Here is a 26,957-nt window from a genome sequence, read left to right on the forward strand (position 1 = left end):
TCCCAGCGCTTGTCTAATGGGCACTTCCGGTCTGAAATGGCGGTTTGGATAGTGGGTGTAAGTCCTTGAATAGAGCAGCTGAGTGGCAACAGCAGCTAGCAGCAGCAATTCGTTAGCTAGCTTTAGGATAAGCTTTATTAGCAGACTGTTAGCTGGTTAGCTTCTTTATAAACTGCTACATGAGCAGCAGAGGCAACAAATGGTAGCTCATAAGGTCGTTTAGAAGCGACTAACGGGTGAGTTGTGCTGCCACAGGTGAGCAGAGACAATCATGGGCGGGGCAATAACGGTTTAAATAGCCCGCCCCGTCAGAAAAGGTGCGTTGGATTTGTGTTACAGCGAGTAGAGGTTGTCATGTGCTCGCAGGCGTCACTTTACTGTTATGGCTGGCACTTTATAGTCAACTAGCAGGATATATGCAAGCCTGCCCCCCCTTCAGATAGAGGTTCCCTTTATTCTCATAGTTCCCCTCTGTGGGATCAGGTCTTAGGTTCAGTCAGGGGTTCCCAAACATTTTCTGGCATCCCCTCCTTCTGAGGCGGGTGGGGCCACAGAGGAAACGTATGGAACAGCACTGGACCCTGCCAACAACATAGGAGCTAATTTGGCTAACTGTAGCTAAACCTCTAACTGCTGTTACTCAACTCCTCACAGACTGAAAAACTAATTACATACATACATAGCCCCATTATTAATCATCTGATACTGTACAACTGCTGGTTAAATGTTATTCAACACATATTTTATCTAAAACACATCTATGTTCCAGCACACATCAGCCCAGATAGACATAATCATAGTTTGATAGAATGACACCTTCCCACACATTAGATTCTTTTTAAGATGTGTAGCTGTGACAAAATGTGTGACAAGTGATGTATATGAATATCAAAGACAGAACGCTAATTTTGTTTGCATTATCTTATTTTATTAGGACTCATTAAATGTTAATAAAAATGTTCTGTAAGAGAAAAGTTGGTTCAGACTTATGTTGATACACCCCGGCTGGCAACACTCCAGAGATGACAAACAGACACTGTAGTTAAATACTTGTCGGCATATTTTGGCAAAGTCTAGTCTATTGGCTGTCAATAAATTCTGATGTGAATACTTAATATGATGTGGTTCATTTTAGAAGCTGTGCAAAGAAAGTAACCACACCATTTTCAACACTCCGTCCTCGATAGTTCAATAAGACCATTTCACAAAGAGAAATCTTGCTTCCTCACTGATGCAGTGATAATGACAACAGTTCCAATCTGTGAACCAGACAGACAACACAATTCTCTGAAAACGTTTGACCAAACCTAAGATGCTTCACAGTTTCCATCACTGAACACCAGGTGGATAAAATGACACTTGAACAGACTGCACTATAAATATATCCTTCCTCTAGTACAACAAATCAGCTGGTGTTGGAAAGCTTATTGATTTTATGTGAATAGATGGCAGTTACATAGTTAACTAATTTTAAAGTACAATAGAAAAGTATATACTCTTTGTAAACGCACTTAAAAGGAAAGTATGAAATAATCCAGTATGACATTTCTGTTAGTCATAACAAAATATAAAGCAATTAAAATCAGATATTGATGCTGGAAGAAAGAAAGACAAAGCAATCCCAACAGCCTAAAAAGAAAAGAACTTTCAAAAACAGATTTTTCACTAATTCAGTCTAATAACAAATCCCATTAAGTTCTACTTTTTGAATCTTTGACGTTCGTCTACATTGTGTGTGAGACAGTATTTGTGAACACAGTTTGTAGTGTTGCTATATTGGACTATAGTAAATGAAAAGATGTTTAAAGTACTTAGTCCGCCTCTGTAATTTGATTGGACCCTTGTACTACAGAGGCAAGCTGCACAACACAAAGTTAAAGGGCAAACTTTCAAATGTAAGACTCTGACAACATTTTGGGTTCATTTGTGATTTCAGAACAGAATTTACCCCACAAAAAATAAAAAGGCCAGCACAACATTGTATGGCAGCACGTCCTTTCGCCTCCTTGTGTACCTGGTTTCATTAACAGAAAAAACGACAGTAGAGAGCTATCATGCACGCATCTCCATGTAAAGATATAATATACATGTGTGACATTAGTTGAAACCCTTTACAGCATTAAGACTCTTCAGTGTGTCTGATTAATATAACTAATTATACACTAATCAAGTCTGTGACACTGTGAGCTGTTGATCGTTTGACATGTTTTGTCCTCCCACACACAGAAATTATCTGAAGATGACTGACAAAGATCTTTTCACATGCAATAAAAAATAGGTTCTTCAGCTCTACAAAATCGGTCCAAGTTTATTGTTTCTTTACCTCAATGTGGAGGCCATGCTTTTACAAGTATTGTTTGATGGATGACTGCAAAGAAGTATAAAAATGTGGTTTCCCAGATCTGATTGGGGAAAAAAGGGAACTCAAGAGCCATCCTGGTTCACAGGCACCAACCACATTTCACTACCACGACATTTTACCCCTCTCCTTGCACACTTTTGTCCAGTCAGCTTCCTTCCTGCAACCTGGCTGTTACGTCCCCTGACTCTATATTGGCTTGTCTAATGGTCGTGGAAGCCTGGCATGGGGAAGGGCCTGGCAAAAGTTTCGACGCGGTGGCGCAGATCAGCCATGCGAGCCACAGTCTCTGGGTCCTGAAGAAGGAAGTTCTTGAAGTCCTGGAGCTTTCCTGGAGAAGACACCAGAGAACAGAGTAAGAGACGGCTCAGCCTTCCATTTTTTTAACCTCCTTTTTTTAATAAGCCTTTTACTTCCTCTCATGTTTTAGTATCTAACCATTTAATATAACATACAAAGCCTTGTCATTTCTAATAAACACAGTTTCAAACACTGTTTTAAAAATAAAAGGCAAAAGGTTCTTGCCAAACACCAGGTTACATTGTAGTCTGCCCCCCTTCTCACAGTAGATCTACCTGTCTTTTTCTTGACATCCAAGGCAATCTTGAAGCCCTCATCCATGAACTCGACAACTTGCACAAAGTCAGCTTCTTTGAACTGTCTGGAGGTCAGGGCTGGAGCACCTGGGACCAAAAGAACACAAAATCTGTAGCTGGAAATACAAAGTAATGACAGAAATTCCTTGTGCATTCACAGGTTCAACTGTTTGTGATCAACTTTCTTGCATTTTTTTCCACTTAGGAACCATATGGTCTTTAAAGAAAAACAGAACCCTGGAGATTCTTGAAATTTCAGTAATGAATCTACAGAGACTCCAGATCTGTCAAAGCTACACTGATGCTAATGGGTCACTAAGGTGCAGTCCAAATCTCAATATGATAAACAACCGAGACAGTAATACATGCAGTACATCGTACTGTAGGCGTTGTACCTCGCCTTAAGACAATCCTAAAAATGTTGCAGTGTAGATGTGGGGCTCTTGAACTTCCTGGAAGATAATTAAAAATCCAAACATGCTTAATTAATCATGATCTGCTCAGTGCTTGTGGCCTAATTGGTGGCTGACTAATTTCCATATGCATAACTAGATAATGAAAAAGTAAAACTGATGACGTGAAAATGATCTTAAGTGCAGAGTCAATTTGAAAAAAACTAAAACAAAAAAACCCTCACCTTGCAGTTAAATGGAACACAAAATGCTGAATAGCTGATCAACATATCAAGACTGATTATCTTCACAACAATTACCAATCATTTACATGCGTTTTGAGATTAGAAACATTTTTAATATACATATCATCATACTTGTAATAAGTTTGACAAGCCCCTGTCTGAGCCAAGTTAAATGCAGTGTAATGTGAAGCTGTTCCTTACCCAGCCTGAGGCCACCAGGAGTCAGGGCACTCTTGTCCCCGGGGCAGGTGTTCTTATTGGCAGTTATTGACACGAGTTCCAGCACCCTCTCTGCCCGAGCCCCGTCAATGCCCTTAGGCCGCAGGTCCACCAGGACCAGGTGGTTGTCGGTCCCACCTGAAATATTCAGCATTTTCAGTAAGAACATCTGAAGAGGAAGAAAGTCTGAGGCTTCAAGTCTTTGATCAAACCACTTCGACTTTAGTTGAACATGCGTTAATGTTACTAGTGAGCTTTAGGATATGAAACTGAATGCAGTTAATTATGAAACCAAATTAATGTTGGGTAGTGTGATGGGGCCTCCAATGCTTCACATCTACAACTTTCTAATGGTGGGGTCTAATACACATTTCTGAGGCTACAGTTCATGGTGCTGTCGAGCAGTACTGCATTACACAGAGGGGTGTTTCTATTATTTTGTCCATCCTGTTTATATCAATAAGGAAACTCCTCAGTGCAGTTCAACAGCACCACAAACTACATCCTTCAAAATGATCACAGTTGAATCAACACCTTATTTTGCACACAGGACACAACACTGTGTAACCACAAGTCAAGTTTGTGTTTTTAGGCTATTAATTGAAGCCTATACATCAAAAAAGAGCTGAAGCCAGTGAATTAAATGCTGTACAAGACTCAAGCATTGGCTCACAAGCAGAAAGTGACCACTTTCATCTGGTTTAATTTTCTTAACTGACAAGACAGCTACGCTGAAATTAGCCTTTTTGTACACAATGCATTTAAATGCTTTTCTGTTTTTTCCTGTCACCAAATTTGCATTTTGTGACAGGACGTTTCTCTTGACTGACTGTGTTGTGTGTTTTTCTATGTTTTTTTTTTTTTTTGCTGTTTGCTGAGCCAGTGTCTCAATGGGACAAAAAACATGCTTAAATACAAGTTAGATTACCTGACACCAGGGTGTAGCCTTTGTTGAGGAGAGCTGTTGCCATAGCCTTGGAGTTCTTTAGTACCTGGGTGACGTACTCCTTAAACATGGGAGACTGTGCCTGGACACACATACACACACAATGCCATTTTAACATTAACATAAACAAAAAACATTTTTTGGTCAACTGTATAAGTTGAGAACTTTTGGTCTGTGGTGTAAGTGAGAGACATCGCCTTTCAGTCCTCTTTAACAGATTAAATCTCAAAAGCTCTCACACACAACATTAAGATCCAGCTCCAGGTCGTTCACACTTGAGAAAGAGAAGGAGCAGATGCCCCCAGCAGTTTAGGCAACAAGCTCCTGAGTCATCTCAACACTAAGATTAAGTTTCATTGTAAAATTTGATTCACCTGTTATCAACTTCTTAATAGGAAATAGCAGACCGGGGTAATAAAGTGTTACATCAATACAAATGAAGTTAGTTGCTTTTTCATTGAAGTTTGTGTGCTGTGCTGACCTGTCTGAGTGCCACAGCCACACCAGCGATGGCATGGTTATGAGGTCCGCCCTGCAGGGAGGGGAAGACAGAGAAGTTGACTCTGTCCTCGAGGTCGTACATGATCTCCTTCCCCTTCTTGTCCACGGAGCGAACACCCTTTCGGTAGAAGATGAGGCCAGCCCTGGACAGAACAGACCAATTGACTGACAATGCATTTTTCCCATTTTATTTCTCTCCGAAACCCAACACGGTTTCATTCTTGGTAATTTGATTGGTTCCCACCTGTGGCTCAACAGCTGTCTGGTTAGGAGGGGATCAAAACATTATAAAATACAATAACTGCTATTAATAAAAAATAACTCTGAATTTCCATGACACTCTAAAGATATGTGACAGAAACAATAATGTACTGCCACTGCTCCCTAGCTTCAGTCACCACACTGCCGCATTTCTAAAGAGATTTCTCTGAAATTCCTCTTGTTCTTACCTGGCTCCTCGGAGGGATTTGTGTGTGGTAGAGGTGACCAGGTCAGCATATTCAAAGGGAGAGGGGATGGATTTGGCTGCCACCAGGCCACTGATGTGGGCCATGTCAGCTAGCATGTAGGCCTTAATGTCAGTGCAGAGCTGAGGGTGAAAAGGGTGGAAGAGGAAGAACAAACACAAATTAGGACTCAAATTTATACCACAGGGCAAGATATTTCACATAAAATTTTTGTTATGACATTACTGCCCAGTATCTGTGAACTCAAGTGCAGTCAGTCAAGTCTTGTGGCAGTGATGCATTTTTATGTCAGGTTGGCTCCAGAACATTGGACATGAGGCTGCATCAGATCAACAATGTAAGAATTATAGTCCTCCTCATAGTCCCCTACTTTTAGGTGACCACAGTATTTAAAAGTAAATGTGTTAGTGTATCTACAGCCTCTAGGACACTTCTCAGCCTTCATCCCTTCTTTCAGGGGGGTTTCTGCATTCAGTCCGATCTTCAGCACAAGAAACAAAGGCTTGGTTAGACTGAAGTCAGGTGATTGATTTAGCGAAGACCATCTGAAAACCTACGGGACCAGGTAACAAACTAGAATTACCACTTACCACCAAGCAGTCAAGTTGCAGTTTATATTCATGTCTCTCCAGAGTCATATATGTAGTGAACACTTTGAAGGAATTTAATTAAAGGTATTAAGTGTGTTTTTTGGCAAAATGGAAGTTATCACTTTATTGACATGTATGATTCCAGTGAAAAACATGCTGTCTTCACTTAGAGACTACTTTCATAGAGGAGTACAGAGGACTGATGGAGAGCTTCATCACCTGAAGCTCAATATCAGCTAAACCAATGAGCTGGTGGTGGACTACAATGCTCAAATATTGATGTTGCTGCAAAGAAGCTACACATTCTAAAATGTGGATGCTTCACACACACACACATCTTCAACTCAGCAGCACAGAAGATCTATACAATCACCACAGTATCAAGGTGGACACCACAGGCTGCATTAAATACCAATATAGTATCCGATCAAATGTCAAATATAGTCACAATCTCTCCTTCTGTTCCTGAGTTATGGTTTTGAATAATGGCCAGAAGAGTGTTTTTGTGGACCATTATGGTGCCACAATGAAGTTCACCTTTGACCTTTTAGATACAAGATTTCATCACTTCATCATTTTGTCCTGTGAGTAATTTGTGAGAAATCCCGTCTTAATTAGCATATGAATTGTTGAGTTATGGCCAAAAACGTGCTTTGTGAGGTCACTGTGACCTTGAACTCTGACCACCAAATTCTAATAAGTTCATCCTCAAATCCAAGACATGGTCTGTGCCAAATTTGAAGAAATAACCTAAAGGCATTCTTGATATATCTTGTTCACAAGAATGGAAAGAACATACAACCTGAAAACATAATGCTTCAGGCCACGACTGTCCACGGCGTGGAGACATAAAAAGAGTCCTACACTGTTAACCCAATACAGATGTGAACACACTCCCATAAAGCTGAAAGTCAGCACTTCAGTGTTTAATTTCAAATGTAGTGTCCTGGAGCACAGAGTATAAATCTGCACTGTCCAAATATTTATGAACTGTACTGTATTTGCATACATTATCCTTGATATAGAGTGCTACCAGAAATGACTACAGTTACTATAAAACTAAACTGCATGCTTAAACTTGTCTTAATCTGTGTTATCAGTGACCCAACTGTGCTGTGTATTTTATTTGACTGTGCTTTATATAAGTTGAAATGTGAGATAAAAAATGTGAGATACAATCTATTGCATGAATACAGTTATATTTTTCCCCCACGGTTAAGATTTGATGACTGACTCTACATCTGTTAGCAGCACCTATCTTAAAGGGCATATATTTCAAATCAGAGCTGGCGTTATTACACTCTTCAGCAAACTTCAGAAGCCCCGAATATTATAGCGTAATTCAATAAATCCTTGCCGTCTCTTTCCAACATTTATTGAAAAAGGCACAAATAATAAATAGTTCGCTAACATGCAAATGACTTGCTGGCAAATGATCAGAGGAGTAAGCAATCTTTTTAGTGCTCCAATTAATATGCATTATCATGACAATCTGCCTGCCTCTCATATCTAAACTGGATCAGCACATGTTTATTAGATTAAAAGCCAGGATAGATGGCAGGGTTACTGGAGGGGGTAAAGAACACAAGAGGGTGATGTGTGGTAGCTGATGAACGCAGATAGTGAAACAAATTCCAGATAGACAAAAAAAAGAAAAAGAAGCCTGCTCCAATCTAGGTAACACAACGCTGAAAAACTGGAGAGGAGCCCGGCCTGGCAGATTCTCCATAAAACAGTGAACAGTTCCACAGAGGCATGCCAGGGGGAAAATATGGCCCCACTTCAGGCCTAGTGGCAAAGTAGTTACGGTGCTTAATAAAAACACAGCTCTGTAATGGTGGGACACTCCATCTGATGGTAGTAGCTAAAGAGGAGCTCTGCAACAAAGGGAAGCAGTCATGGAGTGAATGAAGTGAATCAGCGGGTGGCTATAACAAAACAGATAAAGGGGCCTCTTGTGCACTGTCAAAGAGAGCACTGAAGTGTGCAGTTAAAAGTTGCTGCTGCGTACACGAGTGTCAGTGCGAGTATCCACGTTCAGTTTGGATGAGTAGGCAAGAGTGGAAGAAAGCATTTGTGCTGTTGAGCAGAAGTGTGAAAAACCCTAGAAATTTGTGTTGTGTTTGGAAATGTTGACATTTAAAAACGAATGCTTGGTATTAAGCTTCTGCTGTGGGACAGAAATTAGTGAAGGTATAGCTGGAAGTGATCCTGGCTTGGTCTGACCCATCAGTGCGGGGGGCAGGTGCTTGTGACAGTTCAGTGGAAAAGGTTGACTGAGTTTTAAATAAGAGGACGAAGCTGCCCTTCCTAATGCAGGGCGAGAAGTGCAGAAAACGGGTAGCAGGATAGGAAGAGGTAGAGTGAAAAGCACGTACAATCAGAGATAAAGATGGGGTGAAAGCTGGGTGAGCTTTGAATACAGAGAGAGTTCTGTGCGCACCTTCTTGATGCGGGCGTAGTCAATGAGGCGGGCATAGGCACTGGTGCCAGCGATGATGAGCTTTGGCCGGAACAGCTTGGCCGTCATCTCCATCTGGTCGTAGTCTATGAGTCCTGTTGCAGTCTGCAGAGAGACGGAGAGGGAGACAGATTGAGGAGAGAAAAAAAGAGGGAGGGAAGAAATGGAGGATGAACATGAGGATATTAGAGGAGAGTAAGGGTCGGGGGGGGGGTAAAAAAGGAACATGAGAGGATGAAGAAAAGTTGTCAGATATCTTGAGGATCAAGAGCAAACACATCAACACAGAAGAGAGATTTTTCCATTTGAAGATCATTTGATGCAGCTGCATTTGAAGTACTTTGGCTACCTTAAAGGGGGAAGGAATTTATCTAAGGGAGACATTTCAACCAATCATATCAAGGCAGAAGATGGAGCAATTGCAGTAATGCACCCCTACTTATCCTAATTCAACCTTTCAGGGATCTACTCAACTGGTGTGATGAGCCTGAACAGATCAGAGGTTGGTTTGGAGACTTTTCCTGCTCTTACACTGAGATAAGCAATTTGAGAAATGTTCTAGACAATCCATTGTTCAGGGGATGTACTTCAGGGTCACATGAAATGGAGTCAGACTGGACCAGTCGAATGACCAGAGTGGATTATGCCTGAATCTCACCCCTCCACTCCTCCTCCCAGCATCAGAAAAGAGAGACAGTACAGGCGAGAGTTTAAGAGCAGGATGGAGCAAAAAGTGAGAGACAGAAAGGATGGAGAATAAGGGAGACACAGACAAGGAAAAGAAGTGAGGAAAGGAGGAGGGAGAGCTTTATTTAGACAACCTGATAATCTCCCATCTCCAGAGCACATCTATGGATGCCCCCTCACTCCATCAAGCTGCTCATTGTGAAGACAGAGCCAGTGGTGCTGGCCAGCCTGTCGATTTCCCATTATCTCTCTCGCAGAGGGGTCCTGCCTGCCCATACATCAGCAGGTCTGGACATGCAGACTCTCATGGCCATCCATCAGTCGCTACCCAACACTACCACACAACTATGACCCCAGGGATAAAATACTACACACTGATATACGATGCACTGACCATATCTACATGCTAACTCCAAAAAATGACTTGTCTCCTCTGAGGGACCCTGGTAGTACAGATCTCAATGCTGGAGGAAAACAGCACTTTAGATGTTTTACATATTATACTTAACGAATAGGACCATATGGTTGCATCTGTGAGTGAAGAGGCCATACATCAACCAAAACACCTGCGTTTAAGCTCCTCTGTCAGCAAGCACCTGCCAACAAGCGTCAGCAGGGTTTAAGTTTCTGGAGTTAGACACTGAATCCCTACCCTCACTGCCTTGCTACTTCCCTAAGGGGGCATAAAACAAACAGGATTTCCCAAAAAGGGGCTCACAGCATTTCTACATCTTAATATCCTCTTATTAAATTGTTCTTTTAAGAGGAAAGACCATAAAAAATATTAGTCATTTAAATTTAGATATTCGTGCTTATTGAAGATTTGCTGTTTCTTGTTTTTAATTCTTGTTATTTAAGTCAATGACTCCGACAGAAGTATTCACATTTTATGACTAGTGATGAGGCTGACTGAACTCACCAACATAATGACAGCAATATAAAAAGCTTTGGTTTATAATAGGCAGCACATGTGCGACATATTTTGTCCCTGTGGTGGTACAGATACACACTGATTTTTAGTCTTTCTTTAACAGTTTTCTCTCATTCAGTATGACAGTGAATTCAGTTTGCAAGGACAGTGCAAAACATCTTATAAACAACATACTCACTTGCAAACATTCACACAAAGTCTTAGTGTGGTTTGTCTATAAGCATCAGTGCGATTGCTAACTACAACCAACAACTGTAAAATTAAACGCAGATACTGACAGAGTAGCAGAGATGACTGATAGTACTACTGAAACATGGGAGACCTTGTTCAGAGTGCTGCAGCAGAACAGACAATGCTTTGCACTGGTAAGTAGATATCTGAGAAGACTGTAGACACTCAGACACAGTCCATATGGTAGTCAGTCTCTAAGTCAGTCATAGTCACCCTGAAATACTGTGATTTTCTTGATATTAAATTTTTGATTTACTGGAACTCCTCTTATCTGTCACTGAAAGAGGATGAAAAATTTCTGTTCATACTGTACATGAAATACATTAATCATTATTTGAATGTTATTTAGCCTGCCTCTGCCTCACAGCTTTTATTGCTGTTGTCCTATTCCCATCGATTTTACTCATGATAATGTTCCTCGCCATTACCAACAAAACTAAAAGCCAGTCCACAACTTGTTAGTTGGTATCAGTGGTAGGGGTCTCTACTTACATTTAGCTTGTAGGGCATGGACTCAAAATAGATTGAGGTTGCTGAGATCCTCTTAACATCAGACATGTAGCCATGGGTTAGACTGTGGTGACAAAAAGGAAAACAGGTAGGCACAAACACTCAGTTACATTACGCTGCAAACAACTTGATTTATGACAGAGAAGTGTAAACAAATGCAGTAAAAGAAAAGTGCATGTTATTGATTCAGGTGCTGCAATTGACTGAGCTTAGAAAGGTGTGAGGGTAAGAAAAAAAATGAGTGACAGGGTGGAGATTAAGAGTAAAAAGGACGCAGCCTTGACTACTGACTGTCCTCCGTCGGGCAGGTCCAGGCCCATGATGCGGTCATGGGGGTTCAGCACGGCGGTGTAGACAGCAAAGTTAGCGGGGGAGCCAGAGTATGGCTGAACGTTGACACCCCACAGAGCTGGGTCCAGGTCAAAGGCCTCCAGTGCTCGTTTCTGACACAGCAGCTCAATTTGGTCGACCACTTCTGCTCCACCGTAGTATCTGAGGGCGTAGTTGGAAAAAAAAAGAGACCCATAGGCCATTTACTAACAAATGCATCACTCCCAAAAAAAAAAAAAACTTGCTGGATTAAGCTTTCATATCAATTTGATTAAAACCTGCAATAACAGATATTTTGGGCCACTAGGGGGCAGCAGACACAAGTTACAACAGCATCACCTTTTCAGCTGATTCGGTGAACCACACATCAAGCAGTGATGGAGCAACACTAACATTGATTTGGAGTTGTGTTTCTGCCCAGCTAGTGAATGTAAGTACAATAGTCACTTTTTTTGTTGTTTTTGATATCTTGAGGGAAATATTTGGTTCTTTAGCTGCTAAATGCTCCACTATGTTCGCAAGCTAGTTGGTTAATTTGTCTGCCTGCCATTTCGTGCTGAACTAAAAGTGTACAGTGGGTTTTTAGATTTTTTTTGCAGGAAATAGTGGCCTGCTGTGGCTGATGACAACACTACCAGTGAGAGTAAACTGAAACAGTTGAGTTGCAGCCGAACTGCTAAAGAATTAGCTAAAAGTCACTATAAAGCTCTGTGAGGTAACAGGGCTAATACTAGTTACCACCTGCTTTAAGAAAATATCAGTAATCCTGCTTACCAATGATACATTTGCCACAAACAGCACTGTTTGTCACAAAAATCTAGAGCAATCTAGACCAGTGTTAATCTGCAACTACCACAGCAGATCTGGGACATATCAGGTGAAAACGCTCATCAGGAATTACAGTTGAAGGAGCAACAGATGGCTACTGTACAAACCACTCGTTCATTGAGATCATCCGTTTGTTTCATTACATTAAAGTGCAAAACAGCAGATGAGTAGGATGTTGGGGGGGGTAAAAATTAAAAACGCATTCAGTGGGAGGGAGATTTATGCTAGGCTTGTATTACAGGAATCAAAGGCATCAAATGAAAAAACATTTCAAAACATGTCAGCTCTCTGTTTGCTGCTGATAAATGTGAACTATCTGAGGGAAATAACAGAAAATGGGAAAACTGAAAATAGAAAACATGCAACTATCAGCCTGGGCACTCCTTTCTTCGAATGTATCCCCTCAGGAGTCTCCTTTGGCAAGGCAGACACTGTGGATTATTTGCTATGCAGTTGGCATGTAGTATTATAGGCCAAGCTAGAGAACACAGTATAAATGAGTGTGTGTGTTTGTGCATGCACGTCTGTAACAAATATCCTAAAGCCACGAATATCAACAGTGTTAATAAGCTGGGTGTGAGTGAATAAACACACTCACCTTCTCCCTGGGTAGCCTTCAGAGTATTTGTTGTTCAGACAGGAGCCCTGAGCTTCCAGAGCTGCTCGGCTGCAGAAATTCTGTGGTGAGAGAACACACACACACACACACACACACACACACACACACACACACACACACACACACACACACACACACACACACACACACACACACACACACACACACACACACACACACACACACACACACACACACACACAGATCAATGACATGAGTGGACAGAAGGGACAAGGACCGCAAATTAAAGTCTGTTAAGTGATAGTGAGAAATCCCCCTCCAGCTAAAGGCAATCATTACAGTATTGAACCTCTGGACTTCCATAGACTAACACTCTGCACTTCAGAATGCTTATCGCCTTGCTGCTGGAAGATACAAGATAATGTAATAAACTTTTCTGCACATGCTGAGATACATTGGCGTGGCCTTTTTGAATAATTTTGCAATGCATTTTCCAAGAAATCACATTCTACTGAGTATGGTTTGCTGCACAAGGGGTGTAACTGTCTCCAAAAAGTTTGCCTTCATAGGCTGCTCATGTGCCTGAAGATGAAAAAGACATGTTCTGTTTAATAAGCAATACCAGCACTCATTCACTTTTTAAATTCACACACTGTATTAACCTGATTTCAGCAGACTCTTAATACTGGATTTACTATATGCAACAACTAGTTGATACATCGGTTAGTTGATCAAATTTAAAAATTAAAATGTTAAAGTCATTTTGTCAAAAATAACAAACATTGCCTTGTTCAAGCTTGTCAAATTTGAGGATTTTCTGTTTCTCCTTTTTCTTATGTAATAGTAAACATGAATATCTTTGGGTTTTACACTGCTGGTCACTTTATAAGCTTACTGGCTGTAGGAAATTGTATGGGTATTTGCCACCATTTCACAACACTTTAATGATCAAATGATTAATCAGGAAACTAATCGGTAGATTAATTAATAATCCAAATAATTAGTTGCAGTTTTAATTCCTATTAACAGTTACAATTTTCTATTTATCTGGTAATTGCCATTTCCCAGCTACAGCTTTAAGTTAAGTATTGCTGTTGAAAACTTGAACTTAAGTATTTTGTTCATGCTTCAAATGAAGAAAGGTTGCCAAACCTTCCTTCCACAACAGACCCACACAACACTCATCTCCCTCCTTCACTGATATTATGCAGACATTTACAGTACAGGACGTTAGACAAAATACTAAAGGAAACATGAAAGAAAAAGCCACATCAATACAGAGTTATTCATATTCAAGTTGCTTTAAGGAGCTGCAGCTGTGTTAGGTAAAAAAAAATACATTAGAATATGCTTGAGACCTTGTAAAGCCCTCTGGAACACTGTCCATGATACAGAACCACACCAATGAACTTGACTTGACTACCTGTCACATTTACTGTACAAATGTCTGCAACTCTGACTGTGGATACCTCTTCTGCTATGGCCTCTTGACACAACACTCTTACTGTATATTATCATACTGGCCAGTAACAGTGACACACACACACACACACATATATATAAACAGTACAGTCTAATCTCCACTCTCCCTTGTTTGGGTTGTGTGTGTGTTTATACTAATTCTACACATTGAAGCCAAGAGGAGATCAGGGGAGATAACAACTCCAGTAACAGCTTTTTGCTGTGTCCGTCTGTGCATATATTAGAAAAAGAAATGCATTTGCTTCCTTTGTGTGTGTGTGTGTGTGTGTGTGTGTGTGTGTATGTGTGTGTATGTGTGTGTATGTGTGTGCACGCAGACACGTGTGTGCGCACGGACACGTGTGTGTGTGTGTGTGGACACATGTGGGGAAAATGTATGTCTTTTCATTCAAGGAATGCCGCCTGAGCTGTACTGTGGAGCGCCTTGCACAGTGAGGTGGGGAGGAGGCAGAATGAAGATATCAGCTTTATCTCACACTAGAGCGGTCAGGCTTTGTGTAGAGAGGGGGCCGATATACTCCACTGAACAACTACTGTGGCGAAGAGGAAACAGGAGGAGAGAGAAAGAACAATACAAGATAACACCCTGTCGGCTCTTTTGAATAGTAAAATTTTCCATTTCACACCATCCAGCCTTGCAACGAAGAGGATACCCAAATGTTTCTGTAACAACTGAACCATTCTTGCTTACAGAAAGCACTGCATCCTGTCAGTGCTTTTACTATTAAAGACACCAAGTTTGAATTATTTGATATGAATATCAGAGTCCATGATATCTGTTTATCATTTGCATATTTGAGCCAGAAGGTCATAGCAAGCCACTGAAAACATTAAAAACCAGCAAATTCACTGCTATAAAATATTAAAACATACAACAGCAAGATGATTTAGAAGTAAATATGAGTGAAGAATGAATTTATACTGGCAGTGTATTTTGCAGTGAATTTTAAATGCCCATGTAATTACTGGTACTTGATGTGTTGTAGTGTCTTCATCTACAGTGTGAGCCCTAATAAACTACTGATTACTGCTTCTGTCAATGCTGCCAGCAGTAATACAGAAAAGAGACACAACCAGAATAGATATCCGGGAGGCTCAATGTAAGCCTATTCATTCATCTATTTAGCCAAAACATTAATCAGAGATGATGAGGCACTCTGAGATACCTGCACTGCCAACATAGAGGGACGGTGCTGCCAGCTCTTACAGGCACTGAGTAAGTATTTACACTTACTGTGTTTTTCTTAAAAATGAGGCATCTCAGTCAATGTAAAATGGTATAGGATGAATATTTATATTCGCCTAAAGGCCTACTGAATGAAAATCTTTAGCTTTGTAATTCAAAGCATCTGCCAGAATGTCAATTCTATACCAACATTTTTAAGGCACTGGCAAAATGATGTCCTTGGCTGGTTCAAGGAAATGTATTATCGTGTCCAGGCTATCTGGTAATCGTCTCGTCTATAATTTTCCAAATACCCAGTCACTACAAACTTAAAATGTTTTGGAGCAAGCTAGTTCATTTATGCATTAGACATTGCACAAGAAGTTATTCTGGGTTTAAATATATCAGGCCATTCTTCCCATCTCTCTCCACTGTAAACATATACTTCAACTGTCAAAAACACCTTGAGTTGAAAAAAAGAACATAATTCCTATCAGTGAAAATGTCGTACCTCAGATGCTATGAGCTCCAAGCCACGGCACTGCCTGTCCTTCTCCTTTTGCAGTAGATCCCACATCTCGGGGTCATCTTGAGCCAGGCTCTCCTGGCCCGTCCACGGACGATCTTCATCCACTGCGTGGGTGACTGCGTGGGACTGCTGGCCACGGACACTGAGGCGAACTGGGGCTCGCTGGCACAGTGGCTATGGAGAGAGTAAGGAGAAGGATCAATGAGAGTATGTTAGCTTTATACAGATGCTAAAGCGACTATGAAACCATCTTCTAACACTAAAACGGATCTCACAAGGACTGACATAAGCTGCCAAGGTTGTTACAAAGAACATTATTTTTCTGAAAAATGTATCATTTTACATGTTTTAGGTAACACCATGATCTGTCCTATATAAATAGAGACATTTCAAGCCCCCTCCTCTGTTCCCCATTCATTCCAATATGTAGCCTGGTATAATTAGAAACTGGCGTGTTTGCATGATATCAATAATCAGCATGGTTATAAAATTATGCCTCTATCAGCACTTCTACAAACCGAGGGACTGACTTTTACAGCCTCAGTGTACCGGAGGAGGCATATGGAGAACAGATTCAGCACTTCCTGCTTATCTAATCTGGACTGGGGCTGGCGAGTTCTCCTGCTGCTGTTGCTGCTGCTGCTACTGCAACGCCTGATCAAACTAGTGTGCAGAGTCCATACTATTTTCACTGTGTCTCTTTCTTAAGCATTGTCCTTCTATGCCAGGGGTCACCAACTATATTTGTCAGATGGCCAGAATTTTTCTGGATAGACACCTTGGGGGTCGGACACTTAAATAAAATGAAATAAATCACATTTTGGCCTAAGATTATTATTTAATGTTTATTGTTTATATATCTGTTATTTTCTATCCTCTCACCTATACCACAGTCAACAACCAGGATAGAGATATTTTGCCCCAACTCAATTCAAGTAAACTTTATTTATAGTGCACTTTAAAAACAAACACAGCTGAAACAGAGCCTCTATCCTGGGACTGTCATATCAATCACTGGCTTGAACACTAATACAGGCCTTTTAACACAGGTAAAATGGCACCCTCAAAGGCCATGAAATGAAAACTAACTTTTTGATGATGAATGGACTGAAAAGTACGCATTTGTCATGTCAACCTTACGAAATGCGTCACCTGTTTGCCTCATCTGCAACGAACCTGTTGCTGTTGCAAAAGAATATAATCTGTGTCACCTCAACACTAAGCAGACAAATTCCTGCTCTCTGCTGTGCTGAAAGTTTGAGCACATGTTGGGGGTCTTGTCCCGAGCACTATGGCACATTAAAGACGCTGGCTGAACCGTGTTCAGTTCAACCTCCATCTGCGAGGCAGTGTTCTCTAAGATGAACTTGATAAAAACACACAAGAGGAAGCGACTGTCAGACCAGTCTGACAGCTGCCAGCCTGATGTGAAGAAGTTAGTGTCAGAGAGGAAATGTAATTTCACCCATTAAGCAGTGTGAGTAGCCTATTTCAGCCTTGTGATTTGAAATCGCTTTTGCCTACTTAACGTTTTATTTGATGTGCCGAACATTATCTGTGACCTGTGTTTTGTTCTGATACCAGGTTAGTATTTAGCTGCTATGCAGTTGGTTTTTCTCCTTTTTTGTACTGACAAGTCTACTAGTTTGAAGCTTGTTGTTGAGACTTTGAAATAAAAACCAAATGTTAAGCAAGGGCATGAGGAAAAGCTATGTAAAAAAAAAAAGAAATGTGAAACAATAAATGTTAAACAGTGCAGCGAGTTTGTCCTCATTTTGGAATGTAAATAGAGTTATAAATGGTGGAGACTGCTGATAGTTCAGTTTCTTTAATAGTGGGGACCACACAATATTTTCTCTTAGATCCTCACAATTTTGCAATCCAGTTGCGGGCTGGATTGGACAGTTTAGCGTGCTGGATTCAGCCCGTGGGCCGACAGTTGATGATCACTGTTCTATGCACTGTGCCTGCAATTGATTATTATTGATTTTTGATGCTGATTATGAACACTTTAAGTTCTGGCTTGGTATTGAATACTGTAGATTTTATACATAGATAATATAAAACCTCTGTTTGCACCAAACAATTTTAATGTATTAAAGCTGCATGTGTGCCCTTCAGTGCTCACATTCTCTTTATAAACCTTAAACAACAGGGAGAGCACTGTGAGTGAGAACAAAAAAAAAAAAAAATGCTGACAGGTTGATTGCACTCAGAACAAGTTGGCTCTCTCTATCATTTAATCAACAATATGATGATGACTCTGTGTTGAGATCAATCCTACCACTGCCAACCTATAGTTATCATCTGTACAGGTGGGCTGGGGTGTGAGGGACAACCTCCCTTTAATAGCACCATTAAAAAGCAATTAAGACAATGCTCTGGACTGGTCGAGGACAAACATATGAAAAAAAATGCAATTTATGATTATTCCATGTGGTGTAAAAAACGTTTGTGCACTTAATCTTTTGTAGTGGCTTTATTGCACTGTAAATCTGGCAAAGAAATCAAGTCTAGTTTTTAACACGTTTTAAATAAAAAATTAAGAACGTTAATGTTGGCAGAAATGATTAAAATGACCACCACAGTCTCATAACGCAACAACCTTTGTAAAAAAATAAACAGTTAATAAGAGCCCTTTATCCTTAGGAACAGCTTGCAGATAGTTTATCTGCTCCATGGCTGATTGGCCCATCCTCTCTACTCCGCCTCTTCATCTGCTCCCCGGGGTAGCAGAGGAGACAGTGGTGACACACCAGGGGAGGCGTCTGGCACATTAATGGCCGATTTCTAACAGTCTCTACTCTGGCCTTCTGTCACCGGTGGCAGTGGTGATGGTGGAAAAGGGGAGAGAGCCCCCCCTCTGGGTTCTGAAAGAGATGAGGGCCTGGGGAGACAGGTCGAGCTGCCTCTGAGGACACGTTTCTCGCAGAGGAATCACACGGGTCATTAAATCTTGACGGGAACTGTCCTTCGCTGTCTGCGTTTCTGCTGGGACACACCAAGGCCAGGGATAGCAGTGGCGGACAAAAACCAACACAAGCCAACGCTGCCATGGTTATGGTGCTACTGACGACTGCAAAAGAGACAAGCGTGCATCTCCTTCCTTCTCCTCACCTCCACCTCCTTCCCTGCTTTCTTTTTCCCACCCTCATCCTGTCCCAGTCATGTCCCCCTATGCTGCTAAGCATGCTTGCCATAGTAGCACTCATGTGGCGTTTTTATTAGTTTTTCTTGTCATCAGTATCACTACCACAGCATCCACTGGGCTTAAACAAACAATACACAGGTCAGCACCTGTGGTCTGCCTCTCCGCTTTCCTGCCTGTTTTGCCAGCCCTGATCATTACGGGAGATTAATTAATAAACACAAGATAAGCTGATCCAAGAAAAGTGAGAGCCAAGATACAAGCACCAAATGTGTCACAGTGGGACTATTTTTAGGCGACAGATGACGCTGTCGTTTGAAGGTGAACTTGATGAAAACTTTGCTGTGAGAAAAGAGGCGGGATAGGCCACATCAACCTGGGCGCTGAGCACGAAGTAATGGCAGAGTCACAGATGCACTGCATCTGTGTGACAATGATAAGATAATTGTTGGCAGTTTACCTTTCCTGTCAAACATCTGTGCCCAACGACTAATGGCAAAGAAGAAGAAAAGGGAGGAAAGAAAATCATTTCATTAATCCTCGCTCTGTATTATTTTTGCCCATTTCCTGAAGCGGCTCCTGAGGCGAGTCAATTTTACAGATGACTGCTGTCCATCAGTGACTGTACCAAACAACAATCAGCCTGGTAACAGAAGAAAAACAGAAGGGACAAGAGAGGAAAGCAGCGAAGAAAAAAAAAATATGTAAGGTTAGAGAAAGTGTCAACAGGGCAGCTGCATCCGTCAGTCTGACACGCAGTTGCCTCTTTCCCTGTCACTGACTAATAACAGGGCTGTCCGTTACAAATTGCCCTGTGATTCAGTCTGGATAACACTAGACTGAGAAATCTGGACGGGGTGAAGAGGCGTGAAGGGACTGAGGGTGACTCCACTCTATTCGGGTCAAAGGGTTGTCAGGGTGACAATCTGAGACTTTAGCAATGCCTGCAACAAAGGCAATCTTCAGGAGGTGTACGCAGGGGAACGATACGTTTATGCTGTAATCTTTCCACAACACTTGTTGTACTGAAGATGATGATGGTGAAAATGCTCTACACTGGGCTATTTCCTAGTGCCTGAGGGAGTCGAGAGGCACGCTGTGGTCTGTTCTGGTGACAGACTGAGTCAAGCCTGGTCTTCTTCTGCCTGTGCCCACGACCCTCTTATTATACCTGTCAAGTGCAGTTTGTTAAATCAAAAATAGAAACACTTAACTGTATTATCTTGTTTGGGCCACCTAAAAGCAACTTTGAGCCACCTACATACAGCTAAATGAGACACACTATTCTACTAAGCCTAGATTTATGAGAATGATTAGGGATGTTTTCAGTCGCAGTGAATATTATTCTGCAGGTGTAACAACTTTATTCTTATTATTTTCACCATCAATTAATCTGCTAATTATTTTGTCAATTAATGCATGAATCATTTTGTCCACAAAATGTCAGACACTAGTGAAAAAAATATCCCATCGCCCAACATTCAACTTATATAAAGACACAGAGAAGCCTAAAGCAGCATGTGTTTGGCATTTGTAGTTTGTTAAATGCAGTTATCCTTGAATGATGTGCTCCACACACATGCATATATATTAGTTGGATGCAGAGGACTTTTGTGTAGTTTTTGTGTTCATAAAGATGTGAGCAAACAAAAGCAAAAAGGCTTAAAAAATGCATGAGTTGCACGCAGTGGTAGAGTGGAGTACAGTATACAAAGACACTGGCAGATGTTTGTTTGATGTGTGTTTAGGATGAGTCTTGACAAGAGAAACACTTGACATTTTAAAGGTAGTGGCAGCCATCTTTCATGGAATCAGAGTAGCTCCAAGCAACGTATAAAAAAAAAAGAGGAAAATGTATGAAGTCATGAAACAGAGCTAGAAAAAAAAAGGTGCGTTTGTGTTCTGCTCTTGTTAAATGAATACCGATGAATTAAAAAAGCTGAAGACAGCTTCTACTGGAACAGAGTTCACCAAAAAAAAAAGTTAAAAAGTAGGTTAAAAAACAATTCTGAAACCTTATTGCTGGGTTATATTGTACACACTAATACCACTTTATTGGTTGATGTTGGCAGCATATAGACTGAAACAAACGTGTTTTTGCCGCTTTTCCAACAAGATTAATCTCTGTTGTCTGTAACTTCTGAGAAAAGTAGGATTGCTGCAAATGTTTTTCGCAGGGCTTCAAACAAAAGCACGATGAGTAGGAGTAATGCACCAAATTCCAAAGGGCAGCAGGTTTTCTCAGCAACAAAACACAAAGTCTTGTAAAACAGATCTCTAATCTTTCAGTACACAGCACAGAGGAGGACATTTAATATTGATTTTAGCCTTCATTCACACATTCGATGTTTTAAAAGTTACTCTGAATCATGACATCAGAACACAACAAACCAAAGACACATCATAGTTAAAGTGTCTATGAGGGAAATACTAGTTTGAGCACTCGTCACACTAAATTTCTGCAAATGTAATGAATAAATATTTTTTATAAAAATGACCACATGGAAAGGCCTATTTCTTATTACAGTCTGAATTATATACCTGGGGAAAAGATACTCAGAGTTTATAATTTTTCTCCTTTTACTGTGAACCTTTGTCCAAAATTTTAAATTAAGCGTCTACCAAAATGTAAAATGTAAATGTAAAAAAAAATGTAAAAAAATGTACAAAATATCAAAAGGTAAATAGAAACCCTTTTCAGCCACGGCTGCAAATGGAATAACCCAATGTCTGAGTCTGGGGTTTGTTTTGAGCAATCCACTGTATTTTTGTGGCTTCCATCCCTACAATCCCTCCATACTGTTTGACATGTGGTGTTTGCAATCACCCAAACCATGTCCACGCAACAGAAGCAGCCCCTCTTTTAGGAACGAACTTGTCGTTTTGTCTTAGGTGGTCGTAGTTCTTCTCCTGTTTGGAATTACTCTGTTCTGTGTCATGTTCACTCTCCTCCATGCTTGTTTAAATACCAGAATTACCCCTTAACATTCAGTATTCAGGACAGCAAAAGCTAAAAGTTAAAGATATTGGAGCCACATTTCAGTTTTCTATGACCTCTGGCTGGTAGTTCTTACAAATACCACTGGTTTAAAACAAAGTTTCTGATGGATGTACAGAGAAGCAGCAGTCCGTGGAAATATCAGAACCCAGTCCGCGGAAATACCAGAACCCAGTCAGCTCTCCAATATTCTCACACTGTTGAACTGAATCTTAGGTCATTTCCTTTCGCTACTTTCACAGATGTCTCATGCAGCAGAACCTCAACTGTCAAAAATAAAATATTCACACTCGGTTTGCTCTACTCAAGTGTACTGCATTACAATTTAAATTATGTCATTTTAAACTAAAAGGTTCTTTAAAGAGGATCAAAGTTGTATTGTTGAAGTGCTTTTCCCACCGTCATACATTCAATCTAAACTAGAACACCTCAAAGATCTATTTGATGAGGAGTGATCTTCATATATTGAATTCAAAGATTCAAATTGAACAGGGCCCATAAAAATCTATGAAATTCAAACATTTCGCTGCAGTAAAACCAAGGTCTTCCCATAAAAGACTGCTTAAAATGAAAGTTCCTTGTAGAAAGCAGATGAAAAATTGATTAAGAAATCATCTCATTAATCAAAGAAAAATTAATGTAGTTAGAAGTCACAGCTGAGAATCTTACTATATTGGCCTCTTGTACTGGGATAACGCTTTTCTTGGTGGGATTAGGGATCATTCTTAATTCTCAAACTGATAAACAGGAATCTTTGGAATCCATTACCTGCAGCAACTGGCCTGTTTAAGAGCAAACTTGCCCAAAATGGCCAAAGCGCTCTGTTTTTCACAGATATTCATATCCATTGCAACATACTGTTTTTAAGACTGGAGTCACGAAAGCCGAGTTTCCCTCATTGTTAACCATCTTCAGATAAGTCCTACATTTAGGACAACCACCAAAGGACTAATATCTTTTACACACACACACACGCACACATGCACGCATGCACACACGCACACACAAAGCATGCCCTCACCTAAAAGTCTTGTGAGTCCTTTAGAAATCCAATAAAGATGCAGATCTAATCAATTAGCACCAATAGGAAAAGCATGCAAGCATGTGAATCAGTCGGTTTAACAGGAAACTTCAACATACTGACAGTCACTTATAAAACTAGGTCTGAATACATGCCACAAGACTTTGGCACAAAATTGCCACAGCCTAGTTGTTTGAGAAGCTACATGAAATTCACACCATCTCCAAAATGGGTCACTTCATAAAGTTCAAAATTAGGTTATTAATACGCCACAATCAACTTTTTTTCTCCCCAACTCCTCCTTCACCCTGATGCCTGATCTCATCAAACAACTTGATTAAAAGAAAACAGTCAAATTATGAAACTTTTAACAATCTATTGAGGAGATCACTGGGAAACTGTCAGTGCATGATGGATACAATGCAGTGAGTTGGTGGACTAGTCGCTGAACCTGAATTTACGTCATCATGACTCAACCTCTACCTCAAGCAAATGAGCCAGGCTAATGCGACTCATCGGGCTCGCAAAAACTAAGCAGTGCTGATACAATTTCAATCAAGATTAGGATCTTAAGATCTCTCACCTAAAACGGTTTCAACAACATATTTCAGTGTACGGTTCAGCTGTAACTTTGTGACCCGGCCGTTATGTTAAAAACAGATGAGCCAAAACCAAACACCCCCCCCTAACTCGCCATGCATCATCCACCAGCTTGAGCCAGTTCGTTCACCATATTTTGTCTGTGTGTACCTTCCGTGAAGAGGATTTTAAAAACAAATAATTTACCATGATAACAGAATCCACTGTTCATTGTAATAGGGTCCAGTTCTGTGCACACTTTAGTGAATCATATTATGTTTAGTTAAATTATTAACACTGCGTCAAAGGTGTTCATTAGAGCAAAATGCTACTTGTCGTGTTGTTGTACTGATCTACATCATACATATTGTTAAGTGTTTGTGATTTTTTTTTCTCCTACATATAAACTAGGTGGGCAAAATATCCACAAGTTTCTGATGTCGTGATTTTGTTGGAGCTGCTTTGCAGAGGTCTTGATTCAACTTCATGGCCATGATGGTGGTCACAGTTTGTGGTGCTCTTGAATGTTGTTGTGCTAGACCGGACAGGTGTTTCAAACATTTTGCCTAAACCATCAATGAGATTAGACTAAACAAATATTTAAGCTTAAGCATCAGTTTTAGCTAAGTATACATAATAAACTGCCAACTGAGTGCATAAGGGAAGTGGACATTTGAGCTTAGGCTTACCATAGTTTGTATTAGAGGATCATGTACATATTTGGAAAATTGTGCTTACACTGTCCTTGATGAAAATACATCCTTATCTGTTTCATAGTTATCTCAAAGTGAGAGGTTAATGTTTGGTGCTCCTTCGGCGTCATTTTGCACTTTGAACGTTATTGGGGGCAGGACCCCTCATTTCTAGTTAATGTATCATTGTCTGTAACCTTCTCTTGCATTATCTGCATACAGTTATCATGACTCAGGCGTTTAATTGTATTTCGTCAAACCCTTTAAAGTTTAAAACGGCGTGTATAGTGATGTTTAAACACAAAAAAAGTAAAGTAACGGAAGAAGTTAAACTGGAAGTCTTTCAGTCTTCCCATATGATGAAACTGAGCAGTCGCTGTTGCATCATTACGTGGACACAGCTGCAGCTATGTAACGTGCACTGGCTCCTAGCCTGCTAGCTTATTAGCTAACAAGATTTCAAAAATGCCACGCAAACAGGGCAGAAGAGACAGCTGAAGTTAGTGGTTAGCTGCTGAAAATATTCTTCAATTTGGTGACGACTGTCCACCTTGTTAAAGCGGAGGTGTGCAACTTAAAACCCCACGACTGTGGTCACATACTGACCCACACTGACGTTAAGCTAGCTAACAATTCAATCAGCACAGAACCACCAGCGAAGATACCCAACTCGAATACACCGTGACGGAAATAATGACACAAAAACAGCCCTTTCTCGTTCGCTTACCCGTGTGAGTTGTCTCAGAGCGAAGGACAGCATGTTTCCAGTTCTCAGGCCGGAGGAAGAAGCAGCACAGCCAGGCGACACACCGCTGACAGGATCTGAAGGGGCTGTTCGAAGTTGTTAGCAACGGCTGGTTACGTTTATCCCGCCGCAAGGGTTGATGGGAATCGTAGGCTGTTGCGTAACGCGAGCCAGTAGCTTAGTACACACTGCTACTGTATCTGTCATTCATGTACTCATGCAGCCTCTGTGTCAACTCAGTCCAGCTTCTACTCGCAGGGTGACTGACCTGATTACAGACTACAGAGCTTTCACTGATCCATTATGTTTCTGTTAAAGTAGAATCTAAAAGTTCCCAAAACCTCTTTAAACATTTTCAACTGCAAGTCTACTGTAGGTGACAGTCTGAAAAGCAAAAACAGTTCAAGCAGCAGCTCTTTGTCTTGCTTGCAATACAGGCAATCGTTTGTTGTGGATGACGTACAGTTTGTTTAGTTCAAAAAGTTTAGCATGTAGACTGCCTCCAAGTGTAATAAATTTTGTCATGGACATATAAAAATGCACTCTCAGTTAAATGTTGAGGAAGGACATTATTAAGTGCTTAAAATTTTAACTGATTTTGCACTTTTGATGCGCAACAAGAAGGTTCATGCCTCTGTGTGCAGTTTGTGTCTTCCTCTGATGAAACATCATAAGGCAAGTCAGGTGACCTTTGCTTGCCTGACACAGTTTGTGAGCCTCTGTTCAAACTGGTTGGCGGTTGGCGCTGAGGAAAGGCACCACGTCCAGTAGTGATGCAGCAAGTGGAGTACCTGAGTGGCCCTGGGTCCTGACCATGAGCTGCAATGTCTCGGGTTTGAGCCTGGCTGGGGGGGCTGGCTTTGTTGCATATTGGTTCCCATCTCTCTCTTCCTCTCCTTATCTACTGTCAATTTATAAAAGCATTAAATGCCCAAAACATACTGGAAAATAACATACAAATAATCTGGCATTTAAAAAAAATGGATAAAAGAACCTTTTGGGCAAGTATTAAAAGTTTGGGCAACACTGCATTTCCAGAAAAATGTTCTGGATGTAATTTTATTTCTGATTAGTAGTAGCGTCGCATTTTCCTGTAAACTACTACACATGTATTAATGAATGTGTCAACTATTCTGTACTGTCATGTCCTTCAGAGAGATGCCTAATGTAGATAATGGCTTTACATGTGAGGGTTTGGAGAAGCCTGTGGCACATTGTAAGCATGTTTACATACAGAACATTTACCACTTTTCCAGCTGAAGTTTTTCTTCAAAGGTCCTTTGTCATTTAATGTACCCAGTATCTCCAAAGTGCAGCTCTCCAATGTCTCGGCTAGAAGAGTCCACAAGCTGTTGCATATGTCTCACATGATTAATGTGTAAAGTGAAGTATTACAATCCTCATTACAAACATTCTCTGACTGTAGTGTAGTTTCTTTCATAGTTTATTAGATGTTTTTGTTGAAATTGTAATGTGTGATACCTGGACAAACACACCTGGCATAATCAGAACCACACACTCCCCCTTAAACAAACTTGCAATCACATGTCCAGTAACGCACAACAGAGTGCACACAGATCCGTCCACAACAGCATGTATGGTGATTCTGCAGCGACCCACTGTAGAGAACCTGTGTAACAAAGAGGGGAACTCCAGAGAATCGGGGTCGCTGCGACTCCATCAATCTCTGTGTCCCGACTGTCCACAGCAACGTGGGCAAGATAC

The 26,957-nt window shown here is 40.8% G+C and overlaps 1 protein-coding gene across 1 annotated transcript; it reads right to left on the reverse strand.

The window, feature by feature from the left end:
• Window positions 1-913: 913 nt before the first annotated feature.
• On the reverse strand, window positions 914-25,328 carry shmt2 (serine hydroxymethyltransferase 2 (mitochondrial)). Its single transcript, XM_041950321.1, has 12 exons — window positions 25,215-25,328; window positions 16,032-16,223; window positions 12,892-12,971; window positions 11,427-11,627; window positions 11,118-11,199; window positions 8,759-8,881; window positions 5,708-5,847; window positions 5,239-5,401; window positions 4,740-4,839; window positions 3,794-3,949; window positions 2,935-3,042; window positions 914-2,690 (listed from the first exon to the last, which is right to left on the reverse strand). The coding sequence occupies exons 1-12, from the start codon at window positions 25,245-25,247 to the stop codon at window positions 2,563-2,565; spliced, it is 1,506 nt and encodes a 501-aa protein (XP_041806255.1). The 5' UTR covers window positions 25,248-25,328; the 3' UTR covers window positions 914-2,562.
• Between the last annotated feature and the right edge of the window lie 1,629 nt (window positions 25,329-26,957).

The sequence above is a fragment of the Chelmon rostratus genome, chromosome 2 (genome assembly GCF_017976325.1).
Source record: "Chelmon rostratus isolate fCheRos1 chromosome 2, fCheRos1.pri, whole genome shotgun sequence".
In the NCBI taxonomy this organism is placed as follows: domain Eukaryota; kingdom Metazoa; phylum Chordata; class Actinopteri; order Chaetodontiformes; family Chaetodontidae; genus Chelmon; species Chelmon rostratus.